This window comes from Phocoena phocoena, chromosome 3 (assembly GCF_963924675.1).
Source record: "Phocoena phocoena chromosome 3, mPhoPho1.1, whole genome shotgun sequence".
Taxonomy (NCBI): Eukaryota; Metazoa; Chordata; class Mammalia; order Artiodactyla; family Phocoenidae; genus Phocoena; species Phocoena phocoena.
This window is the reverse complement of record NC_089221.1, coordinates 29,784,590-29,808,888: the sequence shown is the minus strand read 5'-3', so window position 1 is coordinate 29,808,888 and position 24,299 is coordinate 29,784,590. Positions and strand designations below refer to the sequence as shown.

The 24,299-nt window shown below is 36.1% G+C and overlaps 1 protein-coding gene across 1 annotated transcript in view; it reads left to right on the top strand.

Moving 5' to 3' along the window:
* The window catches only part of LMBRD2 (LMBR1 domain containing 2), a 50,758-nt gene that overhangs the window by 3,554 nt on the left and 22,905 nt on the right, over positions 1 to 24,299 (top strand). The window contains exons 2-9 of the mRNA XM_065874338.1: positions 6,530 to 6,759; positions 7,017 to 7,114; positions 8,637 to 8,732; positions 11,604 to 11,771; positions 12,693 to 12,903; positions 19,038 to 19,112; positions 21,759 to 21,872; positions 22,238 to 22,421. Of these exons, the coding sequence (XP_065730410.1) occupies positions 6,586 to 6,759; positions 7,017 to 7,114; positions 8,637 to 8,732; positions 11,604 to 11,771; positions 12,693 to 12,903; positions 19,038 to 19,112; positions 21,759 to 21,872; positions 22,238 to 22,421 (1,120 nt within the window). The 5' untranslated portion in view covers positions 6,530 to 6,585. The remainder of the gene's footprint in view (positions 1 to 6,529; positions 6,760 to 7,016; positions 7,115 to 8,636; positions 8,733 to 11,603; positions 11,772 to 12,692; positions 12,904 to 19,037; positions 19,113 to 21,758; positions 21,873 to 22,237; positions 22,422 to 24,299) is intronic.

The window sequence follows — 24,299 nt, the reverse complement described above, 5'->3', positions numbered from 1 at the left end:
CTCTGTGCCATTTTCTCCTCTACTAAACAAGGATACTAACCTTTCTTACGGGGGCTGTGAAGTGTAATTCGATACAGCATGTTAAGCGCTAGCACAATGCTTGGAATCTAGTAAACTCACACAAAATATTAACTACTAGTTTTTTTAAAAATCTATTTTGTTACTAGGAAGGATTCTAAAGATTATTTTCTAGTTACCAAAGTAAGTCTTATAATCTCTTTACCTAAAATCTTTAAGGATCCGTTACAATTCCAGTTGTTTTCTTCTTGCCTACTTACTGGTTGCTACCTCTCTCATGCCTTGCCAAAGGTGGAACAGTTTGTATATGTCCATCTTTCTTCAAAAGGCTTGTTGCTCTGTGGAATTCACTTCAACTGGTTGGTTTGCCAACTCAGCTCATTTTTTAAGATGGCTTCAAAAGATATTATGCCTTTTTTGCATTTTTAGAGTGGGAGTTACATTCTTTTGTGGTATTCTGTCTGTATCCTAAGCTGAATTCTCCTTATACCTGAAATCGTTAAACATGGGATTAATGATTATCTTTGGAAGGTTTAAATTTTGATTGGTGGTAAAGAATTGTTGACTTTCATTATTTACATCTAGTTCTGATTCTTTTGATTTTTCATTATTTGGATCTTGAGTTGTCTTCTAGTTTTTATTCACATGTCTGAGTAAAGATACATATTTAAGTTAACACAATCTGTCTGATGAATCATTAGGTTCTAGTTGGAAATTTTTAATTCAGTTCAGAATCTTAGGTTTTGGCAAAATTTTTGTCCTGTTCTCTTGTTCAATTGATACCAATCTTTCCTTCCTGTCTTTTTCTTTTCTTCCCCCACCCCCCCCTTTTTTTTTTTTTTGAAAATATTTGGGATGTTTCAGATTCCAAAATGATCTTAACCTCTAAATTTTCTACTTAAAGTGTGTTTAGCCTGAAAAACTATCATCAACCATAAAATACTCAGGAAATAGTACTGCAAGTCAGTGACATTAGCAAACTCATGAAAGGCATTTGAAGGTAGTATTGTATAATGTCTTGATGATTGGTAAAAGACTGAATTGGATTTTAAATGTTTAAAACTTTCAGAACTGATATTTTGAAAGGTAGACTGTGCCTGCATATTAGGTACTAAAATATGAGTGAATGAATTGGCATTTTGATTTTAAGTAAAATCTACTTTTGCTGCTGTGGTGTTAATGCCCACCTATGATAGCTTTATGCCTCTTTTTCATTTCTAATCACATGGAACTAAATTTGGATTTGCCTCCAAATTTTAGCATTTTCTTGTTTTATTTTTGCCTTTTAGCCTAAACACATTATTTTGATAAAGAATATCATTAGAAGGACCATTGTTGTGGTCAAAGGAATATTTGCCCTTTTGCCCCCAAGTATATTTTTGCATAGCTGCACATCGTTAAAGTTCAGCAAATGATCCATTTTGCTTCACCTCCATTTTGATCATTTGCCTAGAAGAATGGCATTGTCTTTCTATATGACGTTGGTGTGTCAAGTGTACCTTCTTGACATGACTTTGAGATGTGTTCTATCTCTTCACAATGGACAGAACACAAAGGGCAGAGGAAGGGGTGTTTGGGCTCTCTTACAGACCTAGAGAGGTAATCCCACTTAGTCAGGTGAGGCAAGGGGAGCAATTTCTGTGAACATGAACATCATTTTTTGTTTTATAGGAATGAGTGTGGGTCCAAGCTGCGGTAACCACAGAGAATGAGAAACAAAAAGCATTTGGTATCCATCCATTCATGGTTTTTTGGGGGTTGGGGGGGAAGACCATTTAGGGTAAAGCTATACTTTGAGACCATTGAGGCAACTAGTTATCTTCTGGAAGCACACGGTATGAAGGAGGTGGAGATTAGCGACTAGCATTTATTGAAGATCTACTCTGGAACTCCTGTTGGTGTTTTACTTTTATAACTCACTTGATCTTCATAGCAACCTGTGTGAGGTGATCATATATCCTCATTCAACAGCTTAAATTGCATACAATTACACAATTATTAAATAGAGTTGGGATTTGGAACCCAGGTTTACTGTAATATAATAAAACATTTGTGTTTTAAAATAGTTGTAATTCTGGGCACTTGGTAACACTACAGCAAAATTTTTCATTGTCTAGTTGCTGTGTGTTTTACTTTCATATTACGACACTGATTTTTAAATAGTATTAAAATTACAAAAAAATACACTTATCATTTGAAATTAAAAGCACACACATACAAAGAAAGAGCAAGAAAGAAAATAGAAGTCATCTCTTTACTATGTTGTGGCACCACTGTTAGCATTTTGATGTATATTTGTCCATACATATATGTGCGTTTCTTATGTATACTCCCTAAGATCCCACCCATGCCCCTTTTTACATCTCTAAAGTGTCCCTCTGGTTCTCACCTTCTGGGCTGGGGGAATCTGGTGGGCCCCTTTAATCATTGTCTGTAATGGAGTCTTTCTGTTAGGTGGTCCTTGACTCAGACACAGATCCCTGCTCCCATAGGTCATGGCCAGGTAGGCGGGATTAGTGATTTATGAAACCCTTGGCTGCTTTTGTCAAAAAGGTAATGGACAACAATGAGACTGGTGGACATTTTTAAGACTTGGTGAACTATTTAGTACAAACATTTAAGTTGTTTCTATGTTTTTATGTTTAAATAATGCTGCTGTGAAAAATAATATTGTAGATAAATCTTTGTTCCCATTTTGGTTTTTCTCTAAGTTATTTGAAGAAGTGTTGCTAGGGCCACAAGGATATATACCTTTTTTAAGTTCTTCGATACCTAGTGCCAAATTGCTGTCCACCCTGGCAATGAGTTTTTTTTTTAATACACCAAACCAAACTTGAGTTGTCCAATCTTTATTTTTATTCGATTTTAATTGATAATTATTTTATGAATTTAATATACAAATAACTAAATCAGATGGAGAATACAGCACCCCTAGCTTTGAACAGAAAATTATTCAGTTGAAACAACTAAAACAGGCTATAGGAATTCGTAAGGAACCTTGGAAACTACTATCATTCTGCACCGTAAAAAAAAATTCCTTATTTGAAATTAGGTACAAGGTCAAAGATATGTACTTCAAAACTATTATTTTCCCATCTCACGTTAGGGAAATCCCAACTTTCATTTCTAGTTTCATGGGACCCCCTAGGCATAACCTTGTGTCATAACAAGGCAACAAGTGTTCAGTTTGAACTGAAATAAATGGTGTGATGAACAGAATAATAGACCCCCAAGGATATCTATGCCTTAATCCCTGTGGAACCAGTAAATATGACTAGATTATCCAGGTGGGCCCAGTGAGATCAGATGAACCCTTAAAAGCAGAGCTTTCTTCAAGCAAAGGGCAGAAGAGAAAGTTAGCAGTTTCAAGCATGCGGAGGATTTGACAAGCCATTTCTGGCTCTGAGGTATATAGGGCTGCATGCAAAGACCAGAAAGAAGCCTCTAGAACTAAGGGCAAATGCTAGCTGACAGCCAGCAAGGAAATGAGGATCTCAGTCCTATAACCATAACAAACTGAATTTTACCAACAGCCTGAAGGAACTATGGATTCTTCCCCAGAGTCTCCAGAAAGGAGCCCCTGCTGACACCTTGATTTCAGTATTGAGAACTCAGTTGAGCCACACTGTGCCTAGACATGTGACCCACAGAAAGTATGAAATATCTAACCTTCAGAAACTATGACACGTGGGTGTTGTTTGAAGACACTAAGTTTACAGTAATTCTTTTTTTTTTTTTTTTTTTGTGGTACACGGGCCTCTCACTGTTGTGGCCTCTCCCGCCGCAGAGCACAGGCTACGGACGCGCAGGCTCAGCGGCCATGGCTCACGGGCCCAGCCGCTCCGCGGCATGTGGGATCCTCCCGGACCGGGGCACGAACCCGCGTCCTCTGCATCGGCAGGCGGACTCTCAACCACTGCACCACCAGGGAAGCCCTACAGTAATTCTTAACAGCAGCAATAGGAGACGAATACACTGAGTATGGGAAGAGATGTAACCAAATCATTTCTTTATACTAGAATAAAGGATCCATAATTCTTTTTATTCACTATAACATTTAAAAGTACTGTGAATCAGACTGAAAAACTGACAGCTATTGTAAAAAAAGATAGTAACTAGCAGCAAATTTATAACTGATTGTTTTATAACTGATTGTGTTGTTTGCTTATACCCATAATCTTATTACATAATTATTATTGATGTTTCCACATATTTCATTGTTGTTCATTCATTCTTATTTTTATGCATGTTATGTAAAAATCTGTGAATCTAGTTTTTCAGTTAATGTTATGGTAGTTTTCTAATGTTATTGAATAATCTTAACAAATATCCTTTCTTATACTTCAGTAATAGTCCATCAGTGGTTCTGCCATGCCTTAGCATTTCCTTGCTAACCTCTGATATCCATTCTTTTTTCTATGGTTGTCATACTCCTTGCACTGGACAATTTCAGGCAAAATAAATATCGAGGTCCAACCATAAAGGGATTTTCATATGATAATTATATTAAATTCACATTGAGTGATTTTTTTCTTAAAAAAGCTGTATCTTAAAGATGGTAACAGTTTTCATCAGCACATTATACATCGAGCTGTCACCTAACGACTTAATCTATTTTTTTTTGTGGTACACGGGCCTCTGACTGTTGTGGCCTCTCCCGTTGCGGAGCACAGGCTCCGGACGCGCAGGCTCAGCGTCCATGGCTCACGGGCCCAGCCGCTCCGCGGCATGTGGGATCTTCCCACACCGGGGCACGAACCCTTGTCCCCTGCATCAGCAGGCGGACTCTCAACCACTGAGCCACCAGGGAAGCCCTGTTCTTGACTTAAAAATAAGATTTAACTCACTGTTTTGTGATGGTACAAGTTGTTTCTTTGAAAATGATATTTGAAATTTTGAGTAGTAGTAATGAGCAGAGTTCTAAGCCTTTTGAGTTGTAATAAGTATTTGTAAAATTAGTTTTGGGAACAATAACAAGAGTTTTACATTGACTTTGAAGTCAGCAGTAATAAAAAATAGTGTATATACTAAAGCATACAGTAATGTTTTTTATTCATTGGCTTATTCATTCAAGAGATATTTTTTGAATACTGACTGTATGCCAGACACTATTAGAGACATGGGGTACAGTACTGAATAAAATAGTCAAGTCTCTGCTCTCATGGAGTCTGTGTGTGTGTGTGTGTGTGTGTGTGTTGGGGGGTGTTTTCAGGGAGACAGTAAAGAATATACATTATATCAGGTGGATAAGTGCTTTGAAGAAAAATATAGCAGGATATGGTGATAGAGAGTGACAAATGGGGTTCAGTTTTAGATATTTAAGAATGAAAATATTGGTTGAAATCCACAGAGGAATGGAAAGAAACTACTTCAATAATATAAAGAAATAATGAAGTAGTTTATTAAATGTGATTTTTATTTGTGATATTCCATATAGAAGTATTTCTTATGTAAATTTAAATTTAGACTGTTAAAGTACCCAAATTTCTTTATTCTTTTAATAACTAGTTTTGGTTGGAGATCTTTGTTAATTTGACATATTTTATTGATTCTACCTTATTTTATTTTGGTGGGTTGCATCATAATCTTGATTCTCTGTGTTAAGATGTTGATTCATTCCTTGGGATACTGTAGTTAATCCATAGACAAAGAAAAATGCCTGACATTGATTTTATAGAGGTGAAAAGCACATATATTTTCTTCAGTTAGTGAAGGTAAATTATTTTATAAGAGTAGAGAGACATCAAATAAACCATTTTCTGTTATCTGTATCATCAACATTTATAATTAAAAATATTTTCAAATGTATGACTTTATTCAGTAATCATTGATAAATTTTTCTGCCTATAAAATAGGTGAAGTAACTTTAAAGAAAATAAGATTTGTATAGATAGATGGAAAGTGGTGAGTATATTGAGTTTATTTTGTGGAGCAGTAAATGAATAAGAATTTCAGGTCCCAAAAGTTAGACAAGATTAGGACGAAAGAAAGAAAAATACTGTTTCAAACAAAGGAAACATTACTTTCAAATTGTCTCTCTCTTTCTGGCTCTCCCTCCCTCTCTTTTAGAAAATTTAAGTAGTGACTATCGATACTTAGAAAACTTTATTTTACGAAATATCTAATTTCCTAGAATCCAGTCACTAGTGTATTTAATAGAAAATATTCTGTTAGGGCTTATAATATTAAGGAAGAAACTTCAAGTGATGCTGTATTGAAACTGTTCATATCTAGTATTCTTACTTTGTAGTATTTTTGGAACTAGTGTGGTTTTTGCTAAAATAGTTTTTTTTCCTGAAGATACAATTTATGTGAAATTTTCAACATATGATTTAAAAAATAAGCTAAGTACTTGAGAGTAGGAATTATCCTTTTCATCTTACTTATAGTCCAATGTAAAGCCTGACAGTTTTCTAAAGAATCTATTAGTACATTAATAAAAAAATAATTAGGAGATTTCCAAGTGGTCATTTTCTATGTTAACACTTTTTTTTTTTTTTTCAGTTTACAGATATGATCCAAGCCTGTATGTGAATTACTTTGGTTAATCAGAGCAAACATTGAATAATGAGTGGTGCAGCTTTGGGACTCGAGATTGTTTTTGTCTTTTTTCTGGCATTATTCCTACTTCATCGATATGGAGACTTTAAGAAACAACATAGACTTGTAATTGTTGGAACACTGCTAGCTTGGTATCTCTGCTTTCTAATTGTCTTCATACTGCCTCTGGATGTTAGTACGGTAAGAGGTGAAACTGATTTTCACAATTTAAAAGGCAGTTGTAGTCATACAGCATGTTTGAGATATGTTTTTAAGACAACCAAGTCATGTAAAAGTTAACTTATATTTTAAACTTAAGAGTTACTCTATGAATTTGATTACTAAAAAGCATAGCCAGGAAGGTACTTTTGGGTAGATAGGTTGATACACTTCAGTATCCCTTAAGTACTTGGTAACTTTTTGGTTTTCATTTTTAAACCATACCTTCATTGCTTTAGACAATATACAACCGGTGCAAACATGCTGCTGCAAACTCGAGCCCTACTGAGAGTAGCAACATTACAGGACTGTATGCAGCTGCTACCCCGGTTCCAAGGTACTTTCTTCTTCTTTTTTTTTTTTTTTTTAATATTGTAGGGGGCAATTTGTTTAAAACTTGTCGGTTTTTACCATCTGGATTTTATATTTATAAAAGTTTATCCTCGTTCTCTATTCACCTCCCTTCTTCATCCTTTGCTAATAGACTTTTAATTACCTTGTGTCTTATTTAAGTTTAAATCTTTTTTTTCTTTTTTTTTTTTTTTTTTTTTGCTGTACGCGGGCCTCTCACTGTTGTGGCCTCTCCCGTTGCGGAGCACAGGCTCCGGACGCACAGGCTCAGCGGCCATGGCTCATGGGCCCAGTCGCTCCGCAGCATGTGGGATCTTCCCGGACCAGGGCACGAACCCGTGTCCCCTGCATCGGCAGGCGGACTCTCAACTGCTGCGCCACCCGGGAAGCCCCTTAAGTTTAAATCTTAAATAAACTTTGATATTTATTGGTAAACAAGGCCTTTCAGTAGACGCTAATGAGAAGCCTGGAGAAGACCTGATTTTTTTCAGTCCCTTACTAAGAAAGTAACTTCCAAAAGCTGTTTTTCCTCTCAGCCTCTCCCCGATCCAAAAAAAATGGGGCATGCATTTTCTCATTTGCCTTAATTTACAAGGTTGTAATAAAGGGCGAGGAGATTATTCTGTATGTAGGATATTCCTTTCATATTGCACATCCTTTGATATCATTATAGTTTTAGATTGAGAATAAAGTTCAAATTATCAAAAGGTTATATTGAATTCATATCAAACTTCCAAGTAAAAAACTAACAAATATTGGTTATAGCTTTTACCAATGCTTTAAGTGGTGTTTGCATGCTTCTTTATGCAGCTTTTATTTTATTTTTTTTTTAGTCAAAGCTGGATAAGGGTAAATTTTAAATGTAGTTGTTATTCCCTTTTGAAGAACCATTGTGGATTGTTGGGAGCCCTTGGACTAAAGGATAGCCTTACAGTCTAGGCAGGCTATTACTGGAAGAATTTATGGGCAGATACACATATATTCAGAAACTTCAAACAGAATTATGTATAGATGCTGGCATCTATCTCCATAGGAGATATGCTATATGACTGATGAGTTAGGGTTCCAGTTTCTAGGAATTAATCACCTAACGTCTTTCTCTCCTCCCTGCCATTACCAGCCCCACAAATGGGGTGAGTATGTATCTTAAAGGTAATCATCAACCCTAAAGGTAACCAAATCAGAGATTTGATTTCATGATGCATTTGCTTTTAAAGACTGTCACTTTATTAGTCTATTAGAACATTCTGTCCTCTTTTTACTCAATGACTAAAAAAAACACTGAAAGTTGAAAATTTAAATGCATTCCTCTTTAAAACAGTTTTATTCCCTTTTTGTATGTTTTTTCAACAGTCAGCTTTGAATTTTAAGTTTTCTATGAAATTTTACAAATTAGAATCAATAATTTAAAATCTGAATGTAAGTGAACTTTGCCACATACAAATTAATTGTGCAATTCATGTAAGTAATCATTTATGATTAATTGGCTTTAAATTGTTATTAAATAGCCAACATCCGTGTTTCAAGCCATGGAGTTATATTCCTGATGGAATCATGCCAATTTTCTGGAGGGTAGTATATTGGACATCACAATTTTTAACATGGTAAGTGGTAGTGAAGGATAAAATTTTTGATATTTTGGCTAAATTTTTAAAAGTGACTATTTTTCCAGTGAACTTTCATATTTTAGAATTTATTCAAGTGTCACTTTTTTTCCCTTAAATCTGTATCCTGTCTCTTTCTGCTCATTCGGGTCTCTCACATCTTAAAAGGAATGAAAAGAAAAAAAAGAAGAAATAGAGAACAGAAACAAAAAATTCTCCTCGTCACCATTCCCTTTTAGTAATTGCCTTCTCTCTGGACATTCTTCAGTTCAGTTTGCTTCAAGTCCCATTGTTATGTGGAAATGCTCTCTTGCTAAGGTCATCATGATCCCCTGGTTTTCTTTCTATGTGCTTCGCCCAACCTTCTGAATTTCCTTTATGGGCTCCATTTCTGTGGCGCATTTCCTAAAGGTTGGTGTTCCCTAGGGTCCCATCTTTGGTCATCTTGTTATCTGACTCTCCCTGAACAACTTTAATTATAGCCATGGTTTCATTAACCTGTGATGCATTCCAGATCTTTCTTTCTACCCGATATAGCTTTGTCTTTCTGCTGTGCTCCAGACTCATACTTTTTCCACTGCCTGCTGAGCATTTTAGATATTATGTGGGTAACTAAGCTCTAAAACTGGAGGTGGTGAACATTGCAAGAGAAAAATCACATAGCAGAGTGTAGTGCCCCTGTAGCATGTTCACTGAACTTGACTAGGCCCTCAACATTGCCAGACTTTCATCTTTTGTTTCTCTCGTCTGCTTGCTCTTCATTCTCCACGACAAATCTTTCCAATCACTACAAACCTCAGCTCTTCCCTTTGTGACTCTCTCTCACATCCTAGAAACAATCGCCTTTTCTCATTGCAGATGACTTTACTTCCTGCCTCCCAGTGAAAAAAGAAGTCATCAGATGGCAGCTCTTTTCAGCTTCTCACCAACAAACCTACCTACCTACCCATCCTTTCTTTCTTTCCCTCCAAGAATGGAAGAGTCCCTCTTCCTGAAGTATGGACCCATCCCCTTCAGCTCTCGTTACTTTTACTTCTAGCTTCCAGTTTCAACCAAGCATGTACAATTCTCTCATCTTTAAAAACAAAACAAAACTGTCTCACATCAGAACCCTTTCCAGTTTTCTATCTTCCCCCTCAATGATCTACTCATCACAGCTGAATTTTTTAAGAGACTTTTTTTGAGTATGAATTAGTACAGTAAACTGCGCAGATTGTGTTTAGTTTGACTTTTTTCAAAGTGAATACACCCATGTAATCAGCACCCAGATCACGATACAGAACATTAACAATATCCCCCGAAGCTTCCCTCATACTTCCCTCCCAGTCATTATGCTCCCCAAAGGTAGCCATGATTCTGACTTTGATCACCATAGATTAGTTTTGCCTGCTTTTCAACTTTATAAATATGGAGTTATATAGTATGTACTTTTTTGCCTCTCTCTTTTTGCGCACATATTTGGAAGATTCTTCTATGTTGTATGTCTCAGTATTCTTTTCTTTTTCATTTCTGTAAAACATTCCATTTTGTGAGTATACCATAGTTTATCCTACCCAGCCAAACTTCTTGAATTGTCTGCATCAGTGTCTCCATTTGCTCACTGCTTACCCTTTCCGCAACCCATTGAACCGTATTTTCTACCCTCCCTTCTCCACTCACACATACAGGCTCTTAATTTACTTGACCTCTTGGCAGCATTTGATTCTATTGTTTTCTCTCTCCCTTTCAAATACTTTCTTCTGATTTCTGCTCCATATACTCCTTAGTTTTCTTCTGTAACTCTTGACTGCTCTCTCAGTTTCCTTTGCTGGTCTCTCCTTCTGTTTGTCGGCCTTTCCTTTAAAAGTTGATATTTCTCAGGGGTCCGTCTCATATCTTTCCTTATCATTCATTCTAAATCAGTTTCTGTTTTTTAAAATTTATTTATTTTAAATTTATTTTATTTTTGGCTGCGTTGGGTCTTCATTGCTGCGCACGGGCTTTCTCTAGTTGCAGCGAGCGGGGGCTACTCTTCGTTGCGGTGCGCGGGCTTCTCATTGTGGTGGCTTCTCTTGCTGTGGAGCATGGGCTCTAGGCGCGCGGGCTTCAGTAGTTGTGGCTCATGGGCCCTAGAGTGCAGGCTCAGTAGTTTTTTGGCGCATGGGCTTAGTTGCTCTGTGCATGTGGGATCTTTCCAGACCAGGGCTTGAACCTGTGTCCCCTGCATTGGCAGGCGGATTCTTAACCACTGCACCACCAGGGAAGCCCCTCATTCATTCTATATACTCACCCTTCCAGCTTTCATCTACTGATGTTGTTTCACTACCATTGATATGGTGATGACTCTAAAAGCTACTTCCTGTGCACCTCCTTAGGGATGTGTCCTAGCTACTTCAACATCAGTATACTCTCTCCTGCTTCTCAGCACAGCACCACCCCTTACCCTCTCTAAATAGTTCCAATTTTGTTCCATTTAAGTACATTCTCCATGTTGAAGCTTTATCAGTCCTTAGAAAACTAAAATTTGATCATGTCTCCTTTCCGTTAAAGAAAATGATTCCTCATTATTCTTTGGATGCAATCTAAATTATTCATAAAAGCATTGAAGGCCTTTTTTTAGATTCATTTTAAGTCACGCATACTGTTGTACTCTCTCTTGGTCATCGTGGCCTCCTTTTGCTCCCAGGAATGTGCTTTGTTCTCCCCAAAATTTAATACTAGGAAGATATTCAGCTATCTATTATAGTTTGGTTCAGTATTAATTATTACTCAAAATCATATTTATTCATGAAAAGAACTGCACATTAAAATTGAGATTCACATATTTTCAGTATTTTGAGATTATACAGACATGTCAAGTGTTTTTTAATCATATTTTTTCTTATCATCCAGGATTCTGTTACCTTTTATGCAGTCATATGCAAGATCAGGAGGGTTTTCCATTACTGGAAAGATCAAAACTGCACTGATTGAGAATGCAATCTATTATGGCACCTACTTGCTGATTTTTGGAGCGTTTTTAATTTATGTAGCTGTAAACCCACACTTGCACTTAGAATGGTAAGAAAAACCATGTTCTTAACATTGTTTCTGTATACATTTGCATTTTTGAAAATTAATTTTTATCTCATATGCAGGTAAACAAACATTTCCTTGAGAAACCTACCATTATATGTTTTATAGATTCCCCCAGAAGAATATCATAATAATATATATTACTAAGAAGGAAAATATGGAATAACATCTTTGAATATACATATTGGACAAGGGACTGATGCTTTGTCTAAGAGCTATATGTTAAAAGTATTAACTCCCATGATTTTTTGATAGACTTTCAAATTTTGTGTATGACTAAATACCTAGATTTCCTTCTCATTGGAACTTGTGAATACTTTTCTTTTGTTCTGACGATAATTTGAGGGCATATTTCTCTTTAACTTTGAATTTATCATTGCAATAAAATTGAAATCTGTATTATACTTGTGGTCTATTATAATATACGTGAAGAGTCAGAGCTGAGAAGTTTAGGAATGGAGTGGCGATGATAATCCTTACTGTTGCATTCTTGAGGTTTGCGTGCATCTGCCTTAAAACAAGTTAAAATTTTTTCAGGCTTAAAATTTTTTTCAGGCTTCTCTTGGTTAATATTAAATAAGAAAGCACCTAATGAAAAATATATTTTCTTCAGGATAATTCTTGCCATGAATTTTCCTAGATTCTAATTTTAACTATAATAGAAGCTGTGTTTCCTGTGTTAAAGTCTATTTCTGCAGTCACACTGCAGAACGTGTTTTCATTAAAACACGTTATCTGCTGTTACTAAAAGAGTAGCTGAGGATTTGAAGGTTGAATTTTTTCATATAAAATTGGAGCCATCTTGTAGGGCAGTTTTCTGAAAAAACATTTAACACCAGTTCCATTTAACATTTTTGTTGCAAAAATTTATCTATCACAGCTATCTGCTTATGTTTTCTTCCTTAGGAACCAGCTTCAGACAATTGGGATAGCTGCTGCGAATACATGGGGTCTTTTCCTTCTGGTGTTGTTGTTGGGGTATGGCTTGGTAGAAATCCCTCGCTCATACTGGAATGGAGCAAAAAGAGGTTATCTACTTATGAAAACTTATTTTAAGGCAGCCAAATTGATGACGGAGAAAGCAGATGCAGAAGAGACTTTAGAAGATGTCATGGAGGTAAGTAACTTTAAACCGTGGAGTCAACAGTCATCAAGTTGTGTGTATCTCCTTTTGGGTATACTGTTGGTTTTGTTGTTGTTGGCACACTGATGGGCTTTAGAATAAAAATTTGGTGATGTACAGTTATTAAGGATGTCTCATCCATTTGAATGACTTCTTATTGGCAGTTCAGCTTCATGAGATATCATCTCCATCTTCTAACCGACAGAGATGCAGGGAGAATATATTCAACAGTGCAGTGTTATGCTTGTTGTCTTGGGGTGACTTTTATTTTTATTTTATTTTTTTTTTTGGCCACGCCAGGTCTTAGTCGCAGCACGCGGGATCTTCGTTGAGGCATGAAGGATCTTTCGTTGTGCTGCGTGGACTCTTCGTTGTGGTGCACGGGCTTCTCTAGTTGTGATGTGCGGGTTTGCTCTCTCTTGTTGTGGTGTGCAGGCTCCAGGGCACATGGGCTCTGTAGTTGTGGCATGTGGACTCTGTAATTTGCGGCACGGGGGCTCTAGTTGAGGCACGCGAGCTCAGTAGTTGTGGTGCGCGGGCTTAGTTGCCCCGCAGCAGGTGGGATCTTAGTTCCCTGACCAGGGATCAAACCCATGTCCCCTGCATTGCAAGGTGGATTCTTTAGCACTGGACCACCAGGTAAGTCCCCTGGGTTAACTTTTAATAGTTCAAAGTTAAGACTCAAAAGTTTCCCAGATTAGATGATAAGTTATATGGTTACCGTGACATAGTAGAAGTGAAAATAGAAATTAAAGGACGCATCTTCCTGAAAATTTGACCCAAAGTAATCCCACCAAGTCTGGAAACCTCCTTAGAGACCAATATACATGGGAATTTGTGTCCCTAAGTTTTGTTTCCAGTCTGTAATCTTAATAAGGCACTTCATTCTACTCACTTGTAAAATTCATATGACTTGAACCAACTTCACAAAGTTATTGAAAGTATTAAATTTCAATAATATACACAAAAATACAACAAATTATAAAATTTTGCTGTTGAATAATTTCGTTGTTGATTTTAAAAAAGGTTGTAGTCACCTCAGATTTTGCTCTTCTGCGCAAATATGCTATTCCAATAATGTTATTCTTCAGCATAAAACCTTATGTTGAAGGCTTTCGTTCACTTTAGAGTAAAGCAAAATGCTGTAATGTGGCCTACCAAAACATGATTTGGCCCACATCTAGCTCTCTCTTATCTCTCTGTCTTCCCCATGCTGGTCAACTTTGGTTCCTCAAACTTAATAATGGTGATGATAATAGCAAACAAGTATGTAGGCAAACATGTGTATAGAGTCACATATTTGCCTATGACTTTCTAAGCACTTTATATATATTAATACATTTAATTCTCAAAACAGCCTTATAAGGGAGAATTTTTTACCCTTGTTTAATGAATGAAAATGAGACACAGAGAGGGTGAGTTTGCCATGTTCACGTGGCTACTGAGTGATAGAGCCACTGTGACTCTAGTTCATGCTTTAACAGGGATTGGCAAGCTTTCGGTAAAGGACCAGGTAGTAAATATTTTAGGCTTTCTGTGCCATATGGTCTCTGTTGCAACTACCCCATCACTGTAGCATGAAAGCAGCCATAGACAATATATCAATGAATGAGGAATGGATGTGTTCAAGCAAGAACAGATGGTGGGCCTGATTGGATCTGGTTTGCCGACCCCTGCTCTTAACCGTTACATTTGTTGGCACTCTGTTCTGTCTTTGAGTATGCTATTCCCAAACTCTTGGAATGCTCATTTCTCCAGTCTCTTTAGCTAATTCCTACTTCATTTTCAGGTCTCAACACAAGTGAGAATTCTTCAGCGGAGGCTTCTGTGTTAGTTTCCTGGGGCTGCCATAACAAAGTACCATGAACTATGTGGTTTAAACAACAGAAATCTATTGTTTCAGAGCTCTGGGGGTTGAAAATCCAAGATCAAGGTGTCAGCAGGGTTGGTTCCTTTAGAGGGCTAAAGGGAAATTTGTACCATACCTCTCTTCTATCTTCTGGTAGTTAACTGACAATCTTTGGTGTTCCTTGGCTTGTATTATAGATCTCTGTCTTCATATTCACATGATATTCTCCCTGTGTGCCTGTGTCCAAATTTCCTCTTTTTATAAGGACACCAGACAGATTATGGGCCCACCCCATTCCAGTATGACCTTATCATAAGTTACCCAATTATATCTGCAACAACCCTATTCCCAGACAAGATTACATTCTAAGGTACTGGGGCTTGAGACATCAACATATGTTTTTGGGGGGAGCACTGTTCAACCCAAAACACCTGCTTTGGTCCTCCAGATTCTTAGATACTCAGCAGCCATTTTTAAGTGAATGAATAAATGATCAAAAGAATGAATACTGATTCTTTAATTGTGGTTGAAAATTTTTATGTTGACTTCTTGCATTTATTTATAAAATGTTAAGAACTGTAGCAGAAGACATTGATTCAAAATATAGGACTAAATCTATAAATAATACTCTATTACATTTCCTTAAGCATGTGATGGATATTATTACATTTTTCAAAGGAAGTTAATTTGGTATTTTTTATATTTGATATATTTGAAATTTTGAATTTTGAAAAAATACTTGAAAATTTATATTTGATAATAAAATAATTAAAAGGAGATCATTTAAATTTGATAATGTTCCCCTCAAAAGTTGGTATTAAATTCAGTTGTTTCAGATTTAAGGAATATGGATTTCACCAGTTCATTCAAACTTCCTTGACCAAGTATAAATTAAATGCAGTTTATTTTAGATCTGGATTTTGCTAGGAGGAATCTTCGGTGAATAAAGATAGATTTTGTTGTTGTTGTTAAATGGGAGTCCTCTACTTAGAAATAGGATGTGGAAAATTAAGGATTGGAATTGATGCCTTCTTTGCTATTTTAGTGTAGGTTTAAGGTGTGAGGGATTTAAAAAAATTTAGATAAGAGAAATTTTTCCATGTAAATAAGAAACCACTCTTTTTATTGAATATATCTGACATAAAACATTGTGTAAATTTAAGGTGTACAAAATGTTAATTTGATCCATTTTTATATGGTAAGAAACTACTCTTTTCTTAATGGATCTTTTGAAAATAGCAGGAAGTCCACATACATAGCAGGAGAACATAGCAGGAGAACTCTAGCCCTTTTTTGCCCCCTCAAAAAATGCATGATTTAGCAGGTATGAATTTCTTTGTCCATATGTTTAAAGGGAATTTGGGATCCTTCCTGTTTTTCTGAATGTATGAAAATTTATAAACTTGTGGAGAAATTTTTTTCATCATTTTTTAAATACCTAGTGTCTTCCTGCCATGTTAAGTGCTATGTGGAACTGGCCATTAGGATGCTAACCGTCTAGAGTAGAAAATTGTACAGTCCCTCACAGTATATGATAAATGCACTGTAAATGATACATGCTCTAGTGTAGAGAAATTTCGCTTAGAGGAAGAGGTGAAATGGAGGAAGTGAAATATGACCTGGGCCTTGAAGAATGGGTAGAATTTTCATAGCTGACAGCATTCTGGTCAGGTATCAGGGGGTTTTAAAATCAAATTAATTATGCATAAGATAAAAGATAAAGTTTACAAGGTTTGAAAGATAGATAGCCAGATAGCACGGCCTTGAATGTTGGACTCAAAAGTTCAGTGTATTTTGAAATCAGTGAGGAATCATTGACACCTTGCATGCAGGGAAGAGACATTATCCTGTATGTGGTTTAGGATAATCAGTCTGATGGAGGTGCGCAGAATAAAGCATGGACAAGAATACTGATAACTTAGTTTGAGAGAAAACTTTTAAAATCCACTGGTTTTGAATACATCTTTTAAGAGATCACAATCACCTTTTTTTTTTTTCTGGTAATTACTAATTATATTTTTCATCTATCCATAAAATCTTCCAAATGCAGTTTTATAGAAACCAGTTTAGTGTTTTATGATATGTTTTCTATGGAGTGAATGTATACATCTGTGTGTCTGTTACTTTTCTTTGAAGCATTAATAAAACTTATAAGCCATGTCAAACCATTCAAAAGGAATTTTTGCTAGATGGCCAGAGGGCACCTCTACCTGCTGTCATTTTTCAAGGTAGAGGATTTGGAGCGGGACAAATAGCTACTTATTCCACTGAAAATTGCCTTTTAGTCTGACTTGATATATTTTGTCTGGTAAAGAATTGATTGGGCACAATAATGACAGAGTTCAAAGTTATGTTATTTGATATGAAGAAAATAAGCTATTATTCAAATACATTCCACACTTTATAAAAATTATGAACCTTGAAGGAAACTTAAATTGATAAGATATAGCAAATATCAATGTTCCAGTACTTGCTTTTGTTTAATATGCTAAAGAATTTAGAGGAAAAATATGATTTTCGTATATGTAATCAGACTGTATAGTTTGTATTCAAAGTTATGCTAACTAGTCAACAAAACTTTAAGGTAGCTTAGAAATGGAAGAGTGTAATGTAGTGATGCTTCAAGCACCTTTTAAAAACCCAAGTCCTGTCATTCCGGTTTTAGGCCTTACTCATTGACCTCACGATGAAATGTTATTAAGGCCTTCTGGAATACTTTGCTCTTACTCTACAGCCTGATCAAGCACAGCGCAGACCCTTGCTCTCCTTTCCCGTTAGTCACTGGAGTTTCTTTTCCTGAAACTTGTTCACTTCTGCTTGGAGGCCTTGGTACATGCTGTCCCTCTGTCTGGAATATTCTTGCTCCTCCCTTTGATCAGCTGACTCCTATCCTCAGTTTAGCTTTTTATCTCAGTTTAAGTAATCGGTTCATCAGAAGGTCTTCCACACTAGATTATACAGCAGTTTTCACACCATTTCTATTTGAATAATGTCTGTTTTCTTCACTAAGCTAAGCTCTTTGACAGGAGCAGTGTCTGTTGGTACAGATTATTCATGGGGTCTGCATATTTTAAATTTTGATGGATACTGCTAAATTATCTTCCAAATAGATTATATCACATTTTACTGTGTATAGGGAGGCCTTTTCCCCTGCAATCTTACCTCATTATATAAGAGCAGTTTTTTATAATTTTACAAGAAAACTGTCTTCATTTTAAAAAGTTGTAGTTTTTTTTAGTGGGATTGAACATCTTTTCAGATATTTATTGGCCAATTGCATTTCTTCTGTATCTTCCCATTTTTCTTTTGATTTTTAAGAGCTCTCCATATATTAAGGATAGTGATTTTTTTTTCCATATACGTTATACTTTTTCACAACTTTTCCTATGTGCCCTATGGTTTCCCTGCCCCCCAGTTTTACATCTCTTAAGGCCATCCTCTGCCCTATAATCAGAATGTTATTTTTAATATCCTGGTTGGTTCACTCTTGCCTCCCAGCCTTTGAATATGCTGTTTCTTCTTCCTAGAACAGTGGTTCCAACTTCTCAAAAATTTCATTTATATTATAGAATATCGTGATTCTTTTAGAACTACTGATTCTAAAGATTCCCTTCTCTAACTCCTTTATTTCTTTCATATGCATTAAATTGTTGATTTAATTATCTCATCACCACACTGCAATCTTAGTGAAAGACTTATAACACCATGTCTTCCCACTCCACCCTCCAGTATGGATTGTGGTGACCTTACACCTAGCACAGTGCTGGCACATAGTGAACTCTTAATTTTAAAAATGTAGGATGAATCATTAGTTGTGACTGCTGTAAAGTACTCTCTCATTGGAAAGGAGCAGGTGCTTTGTGACATTTTTAGCCTGTTCTGCTTCCTCTGGTTTCTCTGCTGTATTTTAGGTAATGAGATAATTGAGCTTGAGGAGCAAGATGGAGAAACGCAGTCCTGTTCTTTTAGAATCTCAGTTTGCCTGATCCTTCATGACTTTTTATAATGTTTATTCATCTCTGTGTACCAAGTAAGCAAATGGTAAGGCAGTAAATCTAGAAAGTCATAAAAAGTGTGAGGGTATAGGTATAGCTGTTCTATAATTTTGTGTTTTGTGTTCTTAAGAGTTTTTATTCAGAGAATAGAACTTTATTATATGCTGAGTAATTTGGGTTGGAACTAAACTTGTGAGAATATATATAGTACCTAGAGCATCCTGATTTGAAACATCTAATCTACAGAAATGGAAATATTTTTATTTCTCTTACTGTTTTCATAGGAAGTTCGTAAAGTGAATGAGAGCATCAAGTATAACCACCCACTGAGAAAATGTGTTGACACAATACTTAAAAAGGTAATTAAATAATATTCTCATCTATTTTCTTTTGAAATGTAAATTTACGTACTATATTATAATAAAAGCATCAGAAAAGTATGCAAACAGCCTATGATTGAAGTCTTCCAACTCCTTTCCATTTTCATGACAATATTAACCATAAACCCATAGTAATTTGTACATAGAATTTGTTCTTTTGTTACTATAGGTTTAACATTATTTATTGGCAGTATTTTCCATTGAAATGTGGCTATAGAGGTTATGTTAAATAATGTAAAATGATTGCCGTGACACAGTGACGGAGTTGGACCTTTATAGGTTGTAAAAGTGTCATTAAGGGCTTCCCTGGTGGCGCAGTGGTTGAGTCCGCCTGCCGATGCAGGGGACACAGGTTCGTGCCCCGGTCCGGGAAGATCCCACATGCCGCGGAGCGACTGGGCCCGTGAGCCATGGCCGCTGAGCCTGCGTGTCCAGAGCCTGTGCTCTGCAATGGGAGAGGCCACAACAGTGAGAGGCCCGCGTACCAGAAAAAAAAAAAGTGTCATGAAATGTGGTCACTAAAAGCGTATTTCCTATAAGAAAATAAATTAGGTCCTCAATAATCACATTTAATCAGCTTCGTACATGGTATTTTACAATATATTTCATAAAATGAATGACATTATGAGATATTTAATACAGATATTTAATAAGAAACCATACAATTAAGGTTTTGATGCATTAGTATTGAATTAGAGGTATTCATATACTTCCGAAAATGATTATTCCAGAAATGAGTTCCGCAATTGTCTTCTCTGCAACCACAGAACTATTCCTTTTCTTGTATTTAGTTTACTTTATTTTTAAAGACTTGTATGTAAGCCTTTATTTTTTTATTGAGGTAACATTGATTTATAACATTATATGAGTTTTGTGTGTACATTATATTTCTACTTCTAGATATCCTATACCATCCTTAACACCAAAAATTTATTTTCCATCAGTTGCCATATAGTGGATCCCCTTTATCCATTTCACCCTAACCCCCACTACTACCCTGTTCTCTGTATCTACATGTTTGTTTTTATTTGGTTTGGTTTATTCATTTATTTTCTTTTTGTTTGTTTATCAGCTTTTTATATTCCCCATATGAGTTGAATCCTATGGTATTTGTCTTCATCTGACTTATTTCAGTTAGCATAATGCCTTCAAGGTCCATCCATGTTGTTACAGATGGCAAGATTTTATCTTTTTTTTAATAGCTGAGTAGTATTCCCCTGTATATATATATGTGTGTGTGTGTGTGTGTGTGTATATCACATCTTCTTTATCCATTCATTCACTGATGGGCACTTAGATTGTTTATCTTGGCTATTGTAAATAATGCTACAGTGAACATGGGGGTGCAGATATCCTTTAGGATTAGTATTTTCATATTCTTTGGATAAATTCCCAGAGGCGGGATAGCTAGATCATACAGTAATTGTAGTCTTTTTTTTTTTTTTTTTTTTTTTTGCGGTACACGGGCCTCTCACTGTTGTGGCCTCTCCCGTTGCGGAGCACAGGCTCCAGATGCGCAGGCTCAGCGGCCATGGCTCACGGACCCAGCCGCTCCGCGGCGTGTGGGATCTTCCTGGACCGGGGCATGAACCCATGTCCCCTGCATTAGCAGGCGGACTCTCAACCACTGCGCCACCAGGGCAGCCCCGTAGTCTTAATTTTTTGAGGACTCTCCATACTGTTTTCCATAGCGGCTGCACCAATTTACATTCCCACCAATAGTGTATGAGGGTTCTGTGTTCTCCACATCTTCACCAACACTTGTTATTTCTTGTTGTTTTGATAATAGCCATTCTGACAGGTATGAGGTGATAATCTCATTGTGGTTTTGATTTGCATTTCTTGAATAATTAGTGATGTTGAACATCTTTTCATGCACTTGTTGGCCACCTGTATGTCTTCTTTGGAAAATATCTCTTCGGCTCCCCTGCCCATTTTTCAATCAAGTTGTTTGTTCATTGTTGAGTTGTATGAGCTCTTTACATATTTTGGATGTTAACCTCCTATTGGATATATCATTTGTAAATATATCCTCTCATTTGGTAGGTTGTCTTTTCATTTTATTGATGGTTTCCTTTGCTGTGCAGAAGCTTTTTAGTTTGTCTATTTTTGCTTTTGCTTCCCTTGCCTGAGGAGACATATCTAGAAAGATATTGCTAAGACCAATGTCAGAGAGTATCCTGCCTATATTTTCTTCTGGGATTTTTATGGTTTCATGTCTTACAGTCAAGTCTTTAATCCATTTTGGGTTGATTTTTATGTATGGTATGCAATAGTGGTCTAGTTTCCTTTTTTTGCATATGGCTGTCCATTTCTTTTCCTATATTTTAAATCTGTTATACTAATTATTAGCTAGTGCTCCTTTTGGTTAAGATGATAGTCATGAGAATCAATTCTCTACATTTGTCTTATATTTGCTACCTTTTGAGATCTATTCAGGGAGGTTAACCAACTTGCCCAAGTTCATAGAGGTAATAAATGACTAATAGTGGCGTAGATGACTTCAAATCTGAAAGGTGTTTGCAAGAAAATTAGATATGCTCAAGAATGAAAGATTTTTAATAAAAATAAAATTTTTATCTTTTTTGCAAATAAAATTTCTAAAAATCTACTCGTTCCTTTTAGTGCCCTATAGAGTATCAGGAAAAAATGGGTAGGAACATGGATGATTATGAAGATTTTGATGAAAAACATAATACCTATCCAAGTGAAAAGAGTCTGGTAAAACTACATAAACAGGTAACTTTATATAGCCTTTTTACCTTCTGATGATTTTAGTTAGATTTGTAATTACTGCCCACAAAAAAAGAAGTTTGAGTGAATGTGTATCGGAAACTTCCTTTGATCCTGTCCTTATCATTATTCTTTGAAGTGTTTTAACTTTGTTTTTCTCGATATGATTACTGTTGGAATTTGGGGAGGGAGAACTATTCACTAAGCATAAGTGTTATATGTATTATAGAATATTAACATCCTTGTCTCCACCCAGTAAATGCCACGACCCCTTTCCTATTGTTATGACAACCAAAACATGCTCCTTAGTGGGGAGTTGAATCACTGTTGGATCAGAACACTGACAGGTGTACCCCCACTCTCTTTGTTAGGTGATTTATTCAGTTCAGAGACACCGTCGAACTCAAGTACAATGGCAGATTCTTTTGGAACAAGCATTTTATCTAGAAGATGTAGCAAAAAATGAAACCAGTGCTACTTGTCAGTTTGTTCATACCTTTCAATCGCCGGAGCCAGAAAATAGATTTATTCAATATTTTTATAATCCTACTGTTGGTATGTAATTTGATGTACATTTCAAAGTTTAATGCTGATAATTTTTCTGATGAAAAGTGTATATTTTCACCAATGCAAAGTTAAATTATAATTGTGTTATTTGACTTATGCTGTATGGTAATACTATGTATTTGATAAACCTCCCCAAAAAAACTATTTTACTTGTCATATAACATATAAACTATTAGCTTCCACTCTTTCTTCACAGATAACCAAAATTCTATGCAAAAATATATGCAATACATCAAGCATATCTTGTATACATAATATATACTTAAAACAGTTAGAATTTTAAGCAGTTTTATATCACAAGTGTGGATCTCTTCTTTAGTCTTGACATACTACTAAAATGTTCCCCTAAGATGTCCTCTTTGATTACTTACATTTATTAGTCTATATACAAAACCTACATTCAATAGCCATAATTATTTTATTCTCCTTTATGATTATTTATGACACTTTCTTCAAATGTTATCAAATTTAGAACTTAATGAAAATATCAGAGTGTCACAGTATTAGAACTTCTGTTTACCTTATTTATTCAAATAAACTGTTAAGTTCACTTGATTTTATTTTACATGTTTGGTCTTGAGTATGAAAACATAATGGCCATAACAAATGTCTCAATGAGGATCTTTTTTTTTAATTAAATAAAGGAATGATGTGATACTTGTTTTCATTCATTCAACAAACATTTGAGCCTATATATGCTGTGAATTGTTGGATGCTTGGTATATATCAGTGAACAAAAATGACAAAAATTCCTGCCCTTGCAGAGTGAGAAAAACAGGCAATATATACATAAAGGTATGAACAGGATGCTGAGTAGGTAGTTGGCTGTAGATATTGGAGTTCAAGAAAGAAGTCTGCTCTGCAAATATAAATTAGGGTGTCATTAATGTATAGGTGGGCCATGGGTTAGGATAAAGTCAGTGAAAAGTGATGGGATAGAGAAGAGAGAAAATCTGAGGACCAAGCCTGAGGTACTGCCAATTTAGACATCAAGTTGATGCGGAGGAACCAGCAAAAAAGACTAGAAAAAGACTGGCTGGTGAGATAGGAGGAAAACCAGGAGAGTGAAATGTTTTGAGAAAAAGGTTGTATAAAGTACCTTTTCAAATGTTTCAGATAGGTAGATTATTATGAATATTAAGACTTGACAATGGGATTTCAGAGAAATGAAGTGGGGGGAAGGGTAAAAAAGCCTGATCGAAATTTGAAAGAAAAGCGAGGGAAAGCAGTTAGAGCCACAATAGAAAACTCTCAAAATGTTTTCTTTATAAAAGGGAATAAAGAGGGAGTAGCTGAAGGAGAGTGGTAGGGTCAAGAGGAATTATTGCATGTAATTTGCAAATGACACCTTCGAGGAAGTATGTTGAGACAGAAGAGAATGGCTGGGACAATGTACATTTATAGGCGAGATGAAAAGGGGAATAGTGAATAGTGAGGAGAAAGGCCTTAGTTCAGGAGGTAAAGCACAAATATACTTGAGCAGGTGTGAAAAGATGTAGTGGCGGGCACTTGGGGAGGTTCTGTTCTTCCAGCTTCTGTTTTCTCAGTGAAATGCTGAGAGTAATTATAGGGCAAGAGATTTTGGAAATTTGAGGAAAGAAGGCGCAAAATAGTTGCTTAGGGAGAGTAGGCCTGGGAGAAGATTGGTGAATTATAGTACACTAGCCAAGCAGTGCTCAGGGTCCACTTGAAGCTATTGATTAAGAATTTAAAGTGAGATGAGTCAGAAGAGTTGCGTGTCTTACTCTTGCAATGTGCAGTTCCATGGGTGCAGGCTCAGGGTAGCCAAGGAGTTGAATCTAACCAGAGCATGGTTTAGCTTAGCAAGTACAGGGAAGCAAGAGAGGCCACGAGAATTGGGATATT